We start from the raw sequence: 14,041 nt of genomic DNA, 5'->3' as shown, positions 1-14,041 counted from the left end.
AGTTCCCCTGGGAAGCCGTCCGGCCCTGGACTCTTGTTTCTTGAGAGATTTTTTTTTTTTTTTAAAGATTCTATTTATTTATTCGACAGAGATAGAGACAGCCAGCAAGAGAGGGAACACACAAGCAGGGGGAGTGAGAGGAAGAGGCAGGCTCATAGCAGAGGAGCCTGATGTGGGGCTCGATCCCATAACACCGGGACCACGCCCTGAGCCGAAGGCAGAAGCCCAACCGCTGTGCCACCCAGGCGCCCCTTTGAGAGATTTTTGATAACTGATTTAATTTCTTTGTTGGTTATGGATCTTTCCAAATTTTCTGTTTCTTCCTGTTTCAGTTTTGGTAGTTTATATGTTTCTAGGAACTTACCCATTTCTTCCAGATAGCCCAATTTGTTAGCATATAATTGTTCATAATTTTCTCTCAAAATTGTTTATATTTCTGCAGTTGTGATTTCTCCCCTTTCATTTTGTGATTTTATTTTTTCGGGTCCTTTCTCTTTTCTTTTTGATAAGTCTGGCTAGGGGTTTATCAATTTTGTTAATTCTTTCAAAGAACCAGCTCCTAGTTTCATTGATCTGTTCTGGTTGTTTTTTGTTTGTTTTTTTCTATATCACTTATTTCTGCTCTCATCTTAATTATTTCCCTTCTTCTGCTGGTTTTAGGCTTTATTTCCTGTTATTTTTCCAGCTCTTTTAGGTGTAAGGTTAGGCTGTGTATTTGAGATTTTTCTTGCTTCATGAGGAAGGCCCGTATTGCTATGTACTTCCCTCTTATGACTGCCTTTGCTGTGTCCCAAACATTTTGTTTGGACTGTCATACTTTCATTTTCATTTGATTTGCTTCAATGTATTTTTTAAATTTTCTTTTTAATTTCCTGGTTAACCCATTCCATTACTTAGTAGGATGTTCTTTAACCTCCCTGTATTTGTGGTCTTTCCAAATTTTTTCACATGATTAACTTCAAGTTTCATAGCGTTGTGGTCTGAAAATATGCATGGTATGATCTCAAGTCTTTTTGTACTGGTTAGACCTTTGCTTTTCATTATTTCCTCTGCTTAGAACTCTCTTATCCCAGATATCTACAGTACTTGCTCCCTCACTTCATTCTTCCGCTCGGAAAGACCTTCACTATATCAATTTTTATCCCCTCCTCTTTTTTGCCCTTAAAAAAAAAAAGTGCCTTTCACATAATATTCATTTGTTTGTTGATCTCCTACAGTTAGAATGTGGGCTCTTCAGTGAGGGCAGGATTTTGTTTAGTTCACTGTTATATTCCCAGCCTCCAAGATAGTGCTAAACAAAGAAAGGGGTGCTCGATATATACATTTGTTGAACAAGTTAACGAGTACTACCAAATGGTATGTCAGGAGGGTTACAGAAATTCAGAGAGGCTGCTAACTGCTTGACAAAGTTAGACAAAGCATCACATTTGAGGAGTGTTTTAAAGAGTCAGTAAGGATTCTCCACACAGATATGACGGGGTACAATATTCTTTGTGTAAGAAGACAACACATGCAAAGATAAATAGTTTTCGGAAACCTCATGAAATGTGCTGTGGCCAAAGCAGAGGTGAGTGTTTAGAGAGCTGAGAAGTAGTGATGAGATGAAGCCAGTAAGGTGATTTAGGACCGGGTGATAATGAGTCTTATGATAAGTTTGTGCTGAAGAATTTGAATTTTAGTATATATGGTTGGGAAGCCCACAGACATAATTATTAGAGGGGCATAGGATTAATGTTTTATAAAGATTCAGATATTTTTTTAAGTAAACGTTGTAGAATTCTTATCACATTATACTAAGAATTGGGAATTCAAAGAAAAGACGTGGTTCCTACTCAGGAGTTCACATTCTAGTAGAGTATTTGTGTTGTAGGAGTAAAAATTGATTCAGGATTCTAGTGTCCTAGATGAGAAATGACAATTTTGAATAAAAGCAATTTAAGCGAGAATGGAAAGTTTCAGTTCTCTCCCTTTATTGCTTTAGTGAACACGTATCCTTCTGACCTTTGCTCAGGGGTCAGGGGCTTCCTCAAGGAAGCCTGGTGGACTTTGTTGACTTGGTCACATCCCCACTTGCAGGCTGCCTGCACCATTTTCCCATAGTTGAAAGTCTGTACAATTATTTGGTTTTTGTCAGCCCTGCCCATCCACCAGATAGTACATTCTATGAGGAACTCTGCATCCCTGGCAGCTGGCATCGAGGCTGGCGTGCATTAGGAGTTCAAATACTTGAGGGAATGAAATTTTGGGATATATTTTTAAGGCCAGAATGACTGCACTTGAAGACTAGTTGGTCGTAGAGGATAATGATGTATTTAGGATTCCCATCTCTTTTGGCGCCATGTTCTGCCCCCTTCTACATTCCTCGTTTTTGCAAGCAGCATTAACATCCCACTGTGAAAACTTCAAATGTGGAAGTCATTTTTTTCCCATTGGCTTGCCCCTCCCCCAGCCTTTCCTTACAGTTCACCTCCCCCTCCCTTGGGCCCCAGAGACCAGGATAGTACTCTAACAGGTTTGGCTGCTTCTAGTCTTTATCCCTGCCAGCTGTCCCTCAGGTGGCATGATGTCAGCTGTGGGAGTGAAAAATGACCGCCCAAAGGAAGGTTCACCTTTTAATCCTTGGAACCTGTAACCTTTTTTTTGGAAAAAAGATCTTGGCTGAAGTGATTAAGGATTTTGAGATGAGGAGATGATCGTAGATGATCTATCTGGGTGGGACCTGAATGTCGGTAGGATACTTCTGCCATAGAGTTGTGTGGCCACAGGCCCAGGAATGCAGGCAGCCCCCAGAGCTGGAAGACACAAGAAATGTGTTCTCCCCTTGTGCCCCCAGACGGACGGTGGTCCTGCCAACACTGTTCCTTTGGTCCAGTGAAGGTGAGTTTGAATTTCTGGTCTCCAGAATTATGAAGGACTGAATTTTTGTTTTAAGCCACCAAGTTTGTGGTAAGAGTGGCCAGGGTACGCCGATAAATCAGAGCTATCTGTAGAGTCTAAAACTGATCTCATCACACCCTAGAAAACAAGCTGATTACTACAGGTTAAGTCAGACTCTGTGAGCTGATTCACTTTAAAGCTTCAGCTCTGATGACCACATTTTTCCCCTCTGGCCACCCTCCTCTCTAGCTCTGCCGGATGTTCTTGGACACATACTTGTTCTTTCAGGCTTGAGGGCTGTTTGCTGTTCCCTTCGTACCTAGTACTGTCTTTTTCTGCCTTAAACTGGTCTTCATCATTGCAGCTCAAATGTCGTCTCTGCTTGGAAATGTACCTGGTTTCCTCACAAGTGACTTCTTCAGCGGTTGCCACAAACGCTCTGTATAAGCAGATGTTTACTTACATGTCTTATGTGGCTTACTTATTGGACTTTGACTACTTGGAGGGAACCAGCCTTGTCTCCTTAATTTGCCTGCACTAATTGAGCAGCTAGCTCTTTATCTGGTGTGTGGTAGATACTTGGCAAACAGTGATGTATTAAGTTGAAGTAACAAAATATTTTGTTTTATAACTATGGATTATTTATAATGAGCCTTAGTTCTAGGATTATTTTCTTTGTCAGAGTGAATGCATATGTGGCCTTCTCAAAAATAATTTCAAGGACATCTGCAAGACAAACTGGGAAGCTATGAATTTAATCACATAAGATTCCCAGCAGTTCACACACTGCGGTTTGTGGAATTCTTCATCTTCAATTATGTGTGCGGATTTTGCAAGTTGTGGAAAACAGTAGATTTAGTTGCTTGAGGACGAGCCAATACTTTTAAGAAACTCTGTCATAAGCAACACTATACCATTTGACTGATTTTGACCTTGGACATCATTCAGGGAGGCTATGTCTAGAATGTCTCTCACTCTTGAAGCTTGCTGCCAAGGTTCTGTTTCAAGATTTTGTCACTTCCTTAGTAAATTATTGTAGTAGCCTCTTGGCAGCTCCTTCTGGACTCATTCTGACTTTCAGTTTATAATTTTTTAAAATGTGGTTGGTTTTATTTATTTTCTTTGTGTTCTTTATATTTACTATGTTATTTGAGTTTACACAATCGTACCTTAAAGTGAAGTTAAAATTTGGCATGGATATTTTAAGCGTGGGTTACCTTGGGTTACTTTGGACATTTTTAGAATATGCCTAGTATGTGGGAAGCCAACAATAAAAGTATTAAATTGACTGTGTGTATCTCCCAACCATTTCCTGTTACCTTAAGTAACAGGGGAAAGGTTATTTGGACCTTATCCACAGTTCTTCCACATCTTGCTCCTTTGTACTATTTGTTCTCAAGCTTGTTTTCAAAGGTCATATAAAAAAAAGTTGATCAGGATAACATAAGAATTGTTGGCATGTTTACATTGTAAACTTCATGACCTCTTTCAGCCTTCTAATAGGAGGAAAAACTCAAAAAAGTAGAGTTAATGATCCTCTTAATTCTGAAGTTTTTTAAAAACTACTTTATCGAGTGTTTGTATGATTGACATACAAAAAGCTGTACATATTTAATGTATAAAATGTGATGAGGAATTTTTTAAAGTCATGTCAACCCAGTCACAGCCATTGGTTTCCAGGCTATTTGGATGAGAGAGAAGAGATTGTAAAATGAAAGGAGATTATGTTCAAAATAATTCTGAGTCCTAATGTGGACAGAACTTTCAAGATCTAGGCCTTTGGAGATTTGCCACATTAAAACAGACTTTCTATTAATATTGCTGTTTTCCTTGAGAAAATAATCAGGCAGTTTCTACTTTAAATGTTTGTCTGTAGGCTAAGGAATTTATCTTACAAAATATGTCTTTGTTCTTCAAAGTATTATTCTGACGGTTTTTCTATAAAATGTAATTATCAATAAACCACCGTCCTTTTGTGACGAGGTGGAGAATAAACAAAGAGCCACAAATAAGGCCACATGAGGTTTTCCTTTTCTCATCATTACTTGGCGCTATACCAATTTCCCTAGTTGCCCGTCAGAAGTTCAATAAATAATATAGGGCAGTTTCATAAAATTCCCTTACCCAGTTTCCCAGAGGGTGGTGAAGTATCCTGAAAATTTGGCGCTGCTTTACTTATCATAGAAACACGTATGTTTGTAAGGGAAAATGCCATGGGAAATAGAATGGTGAAGGGCTAACTCTGCGTGAATTCCAGCTATGTGCATCACACACATACATCTCTTTTGCTGCGTTTGGAAATATGTCTGTAGAAAAATCAACCTGTCTTGCTTCTGTGTGGTTTTGTTTCTCAGTGGCATTGAGGTAAGAGATGACAGGACCTTAGGATAGAGTCCACGCATCCAGCAGGATAGATCTTTAGCTTGACAGGTTTTTGTGTGTGTGTTTGGGTTTTGTTTCATTTTTGTTTTTATTGTGGCAATGTATACATAACATCAAACTTGCCATTTTTAAGTATACAGTTCAGTGGCATTGAGTACATTCACATTGTTGTGCAACCGTGTCTGCCCCCCATCTCCAGAATTCTTTCGTCATCCCAGACTGAAACTGAAACTCTTGACTCCACACGCAGTTAAGACTGCCTCCCTGCCTCCCGCCTGTGTGTTTCTTTTTAAAGCACGAGCATCGCGGCCTTCCACTATTAGAAGACAGCTCTGTAACCACCACAGTGCAGGCACTAAGCACTCTCTCCAAGTGCTTTATGCTTTCCACCAAGACATTACTATATTGACACTTAACACTGGATGATAGATAAGGTCTGGTTTATTTGATATTTATACGTCTGGGCAAAACTGAAAAACCTGAAGTTTTTAAAATTGAGATTTAAGATCTCAGAAGTGCTTAGATCCCTCATGGATATATTAGTACAGGGAGATTTGAAAATTATTTCTAGGGGCAGGCTTTACCTTGCTCAGTAAACCTCCACAGTGGCCGTGACCTTTTAGGTATTTAACTAAACATGTTTGAATTTAAACATATCTAGAACTGTGGGTCGCCATATGCAGTGAGGCTCTACTGAAGACAGATTGGCGTGGCTGTTGCTGTGAAGGCAGAGTCTACTGAGAATGGCCTCCTTTTGCCAATAAAGTCAGTCCAAACTTTTTCATACTGTGTATATTAGACAGTCCTCTGTTGATAGTATTAGAAGTAATGAGCTTTCGTTCTTAAGCAGCTCGTTTTTATCTCAAGAGCACCGGAAATCATGTTGTTGATCATGTTTCTTGCTCTACCTTTGAAGCTGGAATGCTCAGAGACAAGTCTGTGATTGACACCAGAACCTCCTGGGATGCATTGGATGCTGCCTCCTTCCTTGCTTTATTTTATATTCTCGTTGTCTCACTGCCTGCCTTGCTTTTTATTTATCTTAGATAGCTTCACAAGCGACTCACAGATTCATTTCCATGCGCTCACTCCTACTGCCACTCCTCTGTTGTGTCTCCCGCTCCCATCTTCCCAAGGACCTCATTCCTGTCTCTGTTGGGTCCTGCTGAACAGAAAAAACAAGTCCTCTCTTGTAACTCCCTACCCACCCCCCGCTCTTATTTTTGTCACATAACAGCTCAATCGTCAGTTATAGTCCTTTCTAGACACCTTGTCCTTCGCTCTGTAAAACGGCTTATCCCTCCTATGGGGCCTACTGTCCCCATTCAGACTTCTGTTGTACCTAGGAAAATTTAGTGAACTCAAGTGTTCACAAAACAGTCCACCTCTGCTAGACCCTGGGCGGGGACCAGATCTTACTGTTCTTTGACTTCAGGGTGCCTGCACTTGGTAAGGGGAGGGGAGGAATGAATGAAGCGATGTCAGATACTGTGGATGAGTCAGTAATTCTTTAAGAATTGAAAAATGACCATTGGACTTCGCAGTGTTCAGGTGATTGGTGACCTTTGTTAGAGCCCTCCAGGGGAAGGGTGGGGAGAGCCCATTTGTATTAGAGAGGGAAGGTGGTTGGGAAGAAGGATTGGAAGAGGGAAGAGATAGAAGAATTAGGAGAAAGGGAGTGGAGTAGAGACAGACTAGGAGGGGAAGAGAGGGAGTCAAGTTGTACCACTAGCCACGGAGGACCAGGGTCTGTCCTGCCATCTGATGGTGTGTCTCTGGGGTGCTCTTGGCGGTCGGTAGTATGGATGAGAAGGTAGTAGGTCTTCAGCTTACGTTCACTAAGTTGAAGTCTTATTTTGGAAAAAGTCTCTTTGCTTCATAGAAGCTCTTAACTGCCTTACCTCTTGTTTGGTGTTTATTGTATATCTGCTTTTTGTTAATATTCTTTTTAGGTGAACATATGTCTTATGATTTGTAGCTCTTAAATAGCAAACACATTGTCCTGTGCATAGTGACATTTAACAAATGCCTGAGGTTTTTTGCTTCCGTGCTTTTTGGTTTTCGTGACATCTAAATTATAAAGTACTGATGCATCTTAAATAATACTGAACCGATACGGACAAAACGATTTTGTTTGACTCTTCAAATTCTTAGTATTTTTCATATGAAACAAATTTGAAAATGTAGGTGTGAAAAATCCAACCCCAACTCCAGACTCAAGTTGTCGTCTTTGATACAGGATTTGCTCTGGCAGCTCCCACTGAACGACGCTTTTCCGTCCACCTGAGCACCAGCTTCTTTTTGCAAAGATTTACCTGAGGCACTACCTCTCCCATGTAGTCTTTCCTGATACCCATCTCCTTAGCCCAGAAAATTGACCGATCCCCTTATTTCACTGTGCCCTAGATGGACTTTTGTTATTTTACTGCTTTTATCTGTATGTACTTCTGAACCAGCCTGGTTTCTCTTTAAAAAAGAGAAAAGTTATTTTTTTTTTTTGCTCTATATTTTAGAGTTGCAAAATGGTATCGTGATTATTTTTGTCTTAGCCTTTTGTTAAAAGCATTTTTCTGTTGTATTGTTTTTGTAAGTGCAATTTTAACAACTAATTTCATCTAATGAGCAGCTGTCCTTTGTTATTGGCTATTCAGGTTGTCTTGAATTTTTTTTTCAATAGAAGATTGTTACTGCCTGCTAAAATTGGCAATGAAAAATAAGTCTCTTTAAATTTATTAAAATATCTCTTTCTTTGTTATAAGGTATATGACTGAACAAAGGTATATTTTTAAAAATTCCAGTAAAATTATATTTACAGAAAATAAAAATAACTTCACTGGCATTGAAAGACTTTCTCCAAGTAACTTAACAACATTTGGAGGGTCCAGAGTTCAGAGCTCAAGATGTGTTGTCCAACCTGCAGTTGTATTTGCCCAGCAGTTGTTAGTGTGGTGCTCCCTGACATGCAGTGAGTCATCTTATGATTTTCCTTCCGACTTTATGGTATTGTGAGAACGATGTGCATTCAGTAAAAACTGCACTTCGAATTTTGCATTTGAATCTTTTTCCAGAGCTAGGGCTAGCCAAGGGCAGCGAGCTGTGGCTCCCAGTCAGCCACGCAGTCACGAGGGAAAACAACCCATCGGCTGGCAAGTGTTCTCTACCCAGATGACCATTTTGTTTTTCAGTACAGCATTCAATAAATTACATGAGATATTCAACACTCTATTATAAAATAAGCTTTGTGTCAGATGATTTTGCCCAATTGTCAGCTAATGTAAGTGACTGAGCACATTTAAGGTAGGCTAGGCTAAGCTGTGACATTGAGTAGGTTGGGTGTATTAAATGCGTTTTTGACTTAATATTTTAAACTGACGGTGAGTTAATTGGGACGTAACCCCATTGTAAGTCAAGGAAGATCTGTAATAAACCTAATGTGACAAAAATAAGGTTCCTTGATGTTGGCTAAGTTATAGAATGCTGCAGACGGAAAAGAAAGCACTAAAAATTTGATTTCCTGAACAGGTGACTGAGCACATTTAAGGTAGGCTAGGCTAAGCTGTGACATTGAGTAGGTTGGGTGTATTAAATGCGTTTTTGACTTAATATTTTAAACTGACGGTGAGTTAATTGGGACGTAACCCCATTGTAAGTCAAGGAAGATCTGTAATCAACCTAATGTGACAAAAATAAGGTTCCTTGATGTTGGCTAAGTTATAGAATGCTGCAGACGGAAAAGAAAGCACTAAAAATTTGATTTCCTGAACAGGTGACTGAGCACATTTAAGGTAGGCTAGGCTAAGCTGTGACATTGAGTAGGTTGGGTGTATTAAATGCGTTTTTGACTTAATATTTTAAACTGACGGTGAGTTAATTGGGACGTAACCCCATTGTAAGTCAAGGAAGATCTGTAATCAACCTAATGTGACAAAAATAAGGTTCCTTGATGTTGGCTAAGTTATAGAATGCTGCAGACGGAAAAGAAAGCACTAAAAATTTGATTTCCTGAACAGGTGACTGAGCACATTTAAGGTAGGCTAGGCTAAGCTGTGACATTGAGTAGGTTGGGTGTATTAAATGCGTTTTTGACTTAATATTTTAAACTGACGGTGAGTTAATTGGGACGTAACCCCATTGTAAGTCAAGGAAGATCTGTAATCAACCTAATGTGACAAAAATAAGGTTCCTTGATGTTGGCTAAGTTATAGAATGCTGCAGACGGAAAAGAAAGCACTAAAAAATTTGATTTCCTGAACAGGTGAGCAGTAATATAGGCAGACGATCAATAAATTCATTTAAAGAAGTTTGCTTGAATGTGCGTAAGAGGGCTTCCCTAGAGCCGAGGACAGTTGAGTGTATAGGCCTCTGCTTAAGAAGGGGAGTTAGACGTTACCTTGAATTTATATTTTAATAGAAACATAGGTACAATTTGGAGTTTTTGGGAGATTGCTGCATTGAGCTGAAATACATAGAGCATTAAACAAGTCAGAAGACCTGGGTTCAAATCCTGGTTCACCAAACTCACAAACCATGACCATCATCGCACTTGTTGACCTCACAGTCCCGCCTTGCTGTCACCAGGGCACCCTGGAATGCTAAAAGGAGATGAAAAATGTGATCAGGCCTGAAAACTATAATGTGTTGTATAAAAATAAGTTGTCTTAGTATTCCCAAACAGGCAGATGGCTCTACCCGGAATACGTAGCCAATTAGGAACGCGGTATTTCTATCCTAAAAATGCCTGCCTGATAATTGGATTTTATATGGACACTTTGAGCTTTAGCTCTTGAGGATTTAAATAATGTCATACCAGAAGAAGTACTTTTCGAAGTATTTTAAAATTACCTTTGTCTACAGTATTAGATGTAATTTAAACTTCCCACAAGTACAGCCACTATAGCTTTTTCTTTATATGTGAATTTTTAAAAAATGAATGCTTTGTTGGTAAGTTATGCTTAAGATGCTTTGAGAAGGAATGTAAAAAATAGAAATTTTGGGGGGAACTACTGAATATGATTTCTTAAAGAATTGAGTAATCTTTGTGTCAAATCTGTGTAACTGTAAGTTTATATGAGCCTGTATCTGTTTCATAAATCCGCTTCAGCCTTATTGGGTGCAGGTTCTCTGGAATCCCCAAGGAGGTGGTTAACGGATGGATTGTTGAAGGACAAAGTAGGCTGCTTAGGTTTCGAGGCCAAGTGCATTAAGGGAGACACCATTGTTACTGCAGCCTCGCACCCAAGTTCAGTTCATTGACTATGAACCTGCTGTGCCACAGAGTCCGAGTCCGAGCGGACCCTGAGTCGACTGGAAGCCGTGACGGCGTGCTCCTTGGAAGAGGAAGGAGAGCACTTGAGCCGTAGAAAACACAGAATGTCAGAAGGAAAAGACTGTGGTGGTGGAGATGCTCTCTCCAATGGCATCAAAAAACACAGGTAGGATGGCCTTTAACAGTTACCATTGCTGACTTTTTCTTATAAAATACTTCTGGTCCGTGAAGAAAAGCATGCATTCACTTTGTTTTTCCCCGCTCTGTGTTTATATTGCTCTTACCACCTCAGAGAAAGGATTTAGCTTAAGTACTGTGTGCATTGAAGAGAAGAGCATCATCTGTACTTGTAGGAACAAAGCATACAACTTGGTGTTAGCAACCATGGTTTCGGGGAACATAAATCCTTTAGTTGACAGTTTAGCTCTTCAGAGCTGCCTATTGCAATTGATGCCAGGCTCCTCTTTTCATCATACATCTTTTATGACTCTGCCTCCCTGTGTTATTTTAGTTTCTGGTCATTCGATCTTCTTGTTGGCTTTATTAAGAGTGGATGGTAATATTGCCTGCCTATTGATACAATTTAGTTACATTTAAACAAAGACTTTTATTAAGCTCCAGGGTTTTTTGAACAGATCCATTTTATACTGTCTATTAACATTAGTATCTTTTTATTCCCTTGATGATTTCATCCTAGAGATTGTCCCAAATTCCTGAGATGCAGCAGACACTGGAGCTCCCTGGTTTCCACACAAGTGTGCACACACAGTGGCACAAGTGCCCGCTGCTATTCATAAAATATTTGATCAAATTACAGGTTAAGGATAGATCCTGGTATCATCTTAAAAAGCACTTGGGGGTAAGAACTTATTAACAGTTAATTTCTACAAGATAGTTTTTGTAGGTTGTGTAACTCTTACTCCATTTCTGTGCCACAATTCTGGTCCTACTTGGTCTCAATTATTGTTCTCCCAGGAAAAAATGTACATATCACTTCTGATTTATGTGTATTAGCCCCTTGCTAACAAAATGGTCTTAGTGTATGCTTATTTTGGAAACATCAGCGAGTTACGGGTAACGAACTAATTAACACCAGAGTTTACTTTTGTTTGGTGAGAGGGTGTCCTCTAAACGCACTTACCGATGGAGTGTACTGTTGCATATTACGTGGTGAGCAGTGAGTGTCCTTCCCGATTGCCTTCCGCGGTTTCTGTCTGCTTCTTTGGGAATCCAGGGCTAGTAAGTTCTGTGTGGGACATGAAATCCCTAACAGGAAACCTGGCAGGCCTACCAGTCATATGTCCTGATGGTCTGGTGAGAGCACAGGTGAAATCTTTTAATGTGAGAAACCTACAAATCTCTGAAATAATTGTTAAAATAGCAGAAAGAGCCACTGTGCTTAGATGCTTTCCTAGCCTAGGGCGGGAGAGGCATTTCTCTATTGCTTTTCAGGGCCCAGGAGCCCTGGTGTGTGTGCATTCATCATAACAGTAGTTACTGTGCACTTGACAGAAATGTGTTCTACTATATTCATATATTCTGTGTTGCATCTTAATTAGTCAAACCCAGAATGGTAAGATGAGAAAGTTAAGGTGAAATTGTTCAAAAATGAAATCAGGGCAGGTCACTAAGAAAAACTACAAAGGAATGCAGCTCTAGGTAGTGACCTCGCCAGAAGAGTTAAACTGATAAATAAGCTGCAACTTATTAAGCTTTTAAATGTGATAAAATGTTCTTTATTTAAAAGAAAAGAGGACAGTTTAGGAAATTGTCAGCAATCGGGTATGTGGAGAAAACGTAACAGTTTCCTATTTTAAAAACTAATTATTAATGGGCTTTTTTTTAAGCCCATATTTTGCATGAAGTTCTTTCTAATCAAATAAACCAAGCATATGCCATAAATAATTTATAAAAGTTTCATTTCAAAATAGGAGAGTAAGTGGAGTATTCAATGTTATCAAATCCCTGTTGCCTGTGCCCTCAATTGCATGATAAATAATCTGCATTCATAATGGGCAGTTATTGTGATAATATGAAGAATAATTTAAATCAGTAGTAATTTTGATGATGTTTTTAGAAAAGCAGATATAGGGGCGTGAGGTGGCTCAGTCGGTTAAGCATCTGACTCTTGATTTGGACTCAGGTCATGATCTCAGGGTGGTGAAATTGAGCCCCGAGTTGAACTCCGTGTTCAGCACAAATTCTGCTTGTCCCTCTCTCTCTGCCACTCCCATGCTTGTGCTCACTTGTCTCTCATTTGTGAGGTGGGGGGAGGGGAGAGGGTGAGAGGGAGCAGGGAGGGAGACAGCGAGTACAGCAGGGAGGTTTGAGTTGCTTTGTGGAAAATTAGCCTACACCATGCTATAGTCAGGTTTATATTTACAGGACTTCTTGTCATCTTGGCTGTGTTCCATAGGATCAGTTCTCTCCTCTTGAACTTATTTATGAAATGTATACAGAGCTCTAATCTTTTAACTCGTTAGCAGTTTGACCCAAGTTGTTATATTTGATAAAAGTATGGATATTTATTTCATCCTGTCTCTGGATGTGGCAAAGAAGATACTAATGTAGAATAGAGTATGAAACATTGGATCCATGTTATGATTCTGTAAATGTTATTTACTGTATTAATAGCATTAATAAATAAAAGGAGAAAAACATACCATCATCCTAATAGATAAAAAGCAGGGGCGCCTGGGTGGCTCAGTTGGTTGAGGGCTGGACTCCTGATTTCAGCTCAGGTCATGATCTCATAGGTTGTGAGATTGAGCCCCGCGTTGGGCTCTGTGCTCACCATGGAGTCTGCTTCAGATGATCTCTCCCTGTCTTTCTGTCCTTCCCTTTGCTCGTTTTCTCTCTCTCTCTAAAAAGAAATAAATTCTAAAAATCTTAAAAAAAAAGTCGTTGGTGATTAATAAATATCTTAGCAAACCACAAATAGAAGAGAACCTTTCTGATCTAGTTAAAAGTTACAAGAAACAAATTACTTGGATATTAAGCACAGTAATTATAGCATCAGGAATAAGACAAGAATGTCTGCTGTCGTCTTTGTTATTCAGCATTATTTGGAGGCCATAGTCAGAGATCTAATATACCCAGGAGATTTAGAAATAAACGGAACCATAAGAATCTACAGACAGATTGTTAGAGGTGGTAAGGAAGTTAGGTTGCTCTGATACAAAGTCAGCTTCTTCCATTTCTGTGTACCATCAACAGACACACTGCAGCTAAAACTGGGAGGGTGGGTATTGAGAGTATCTATTAAAAAGTCTCATACCTAGGAATAGATTGTAGCAAAAAATGTAATATTAAATCTTACCAAAAGACCTAAAACTTACTGAGAAGGCAAATACATTGTCATAAAGATGTTTTTGCGAGACTGATCTGCAGATTCATTGTAATTTTAATTAAAATCTCAATGCGCTTTTCCTTGGAAGTTGAAACATGGATTCTGAAATACATATTTAAGCACATAGGGTTTTGAAGAGCCAAGATACTGCTCAAGAACCAGGTTGG

At 39.4% G+C, this 14,041-nt stretch overlaps 1 protein-coding gene across 12 annotated transcripts in view; it reads left to right on the top strand.

The window, feature by feature from the left end:
* OSBPL1A (oxysterol binding protein like 1A) overlaps positions 1-14,041 on the top strand; it is a 241,083-nt gene that overhangs the window by 161,914 nt on the left and 65,128 nt on the right. For all 12 annotated transcript variants that reach the window (XM_034643241.1, XM_034643244.1, XM_034643243.1 and 9 more), the window contains one exon: positions 10,535-10,691. In XM_034643241.1, the coding sequence (XP_034499132.1) occupies positions 10,535-10,691 (157 nt within the window). The remainder of the gene's footprint in view (positions 1-10,534; positions 10,692-14,041) is intronic.

Source organism: Ailuropoda melanoleuca, chromosome 14 (genome assembly GCF_002007445.2).
Source record: "Ailuropoda melanoleuca isolate Jingjing chromosome 14, ASM200744v2, whole genome shotgun sequence".
NCBI classification, from domain to species: Eukaryota; Metazoa; Chordata; class Mammalia; order Carnivora; family Ursidae; genus Ailuropoda; species Ailuropoda melanoleuca.
The sequence above is the reverse complement of the archived record's forward strand: the minus strand, read 5'-3'. Positions and strand labels throughout refer to the sequence as shown.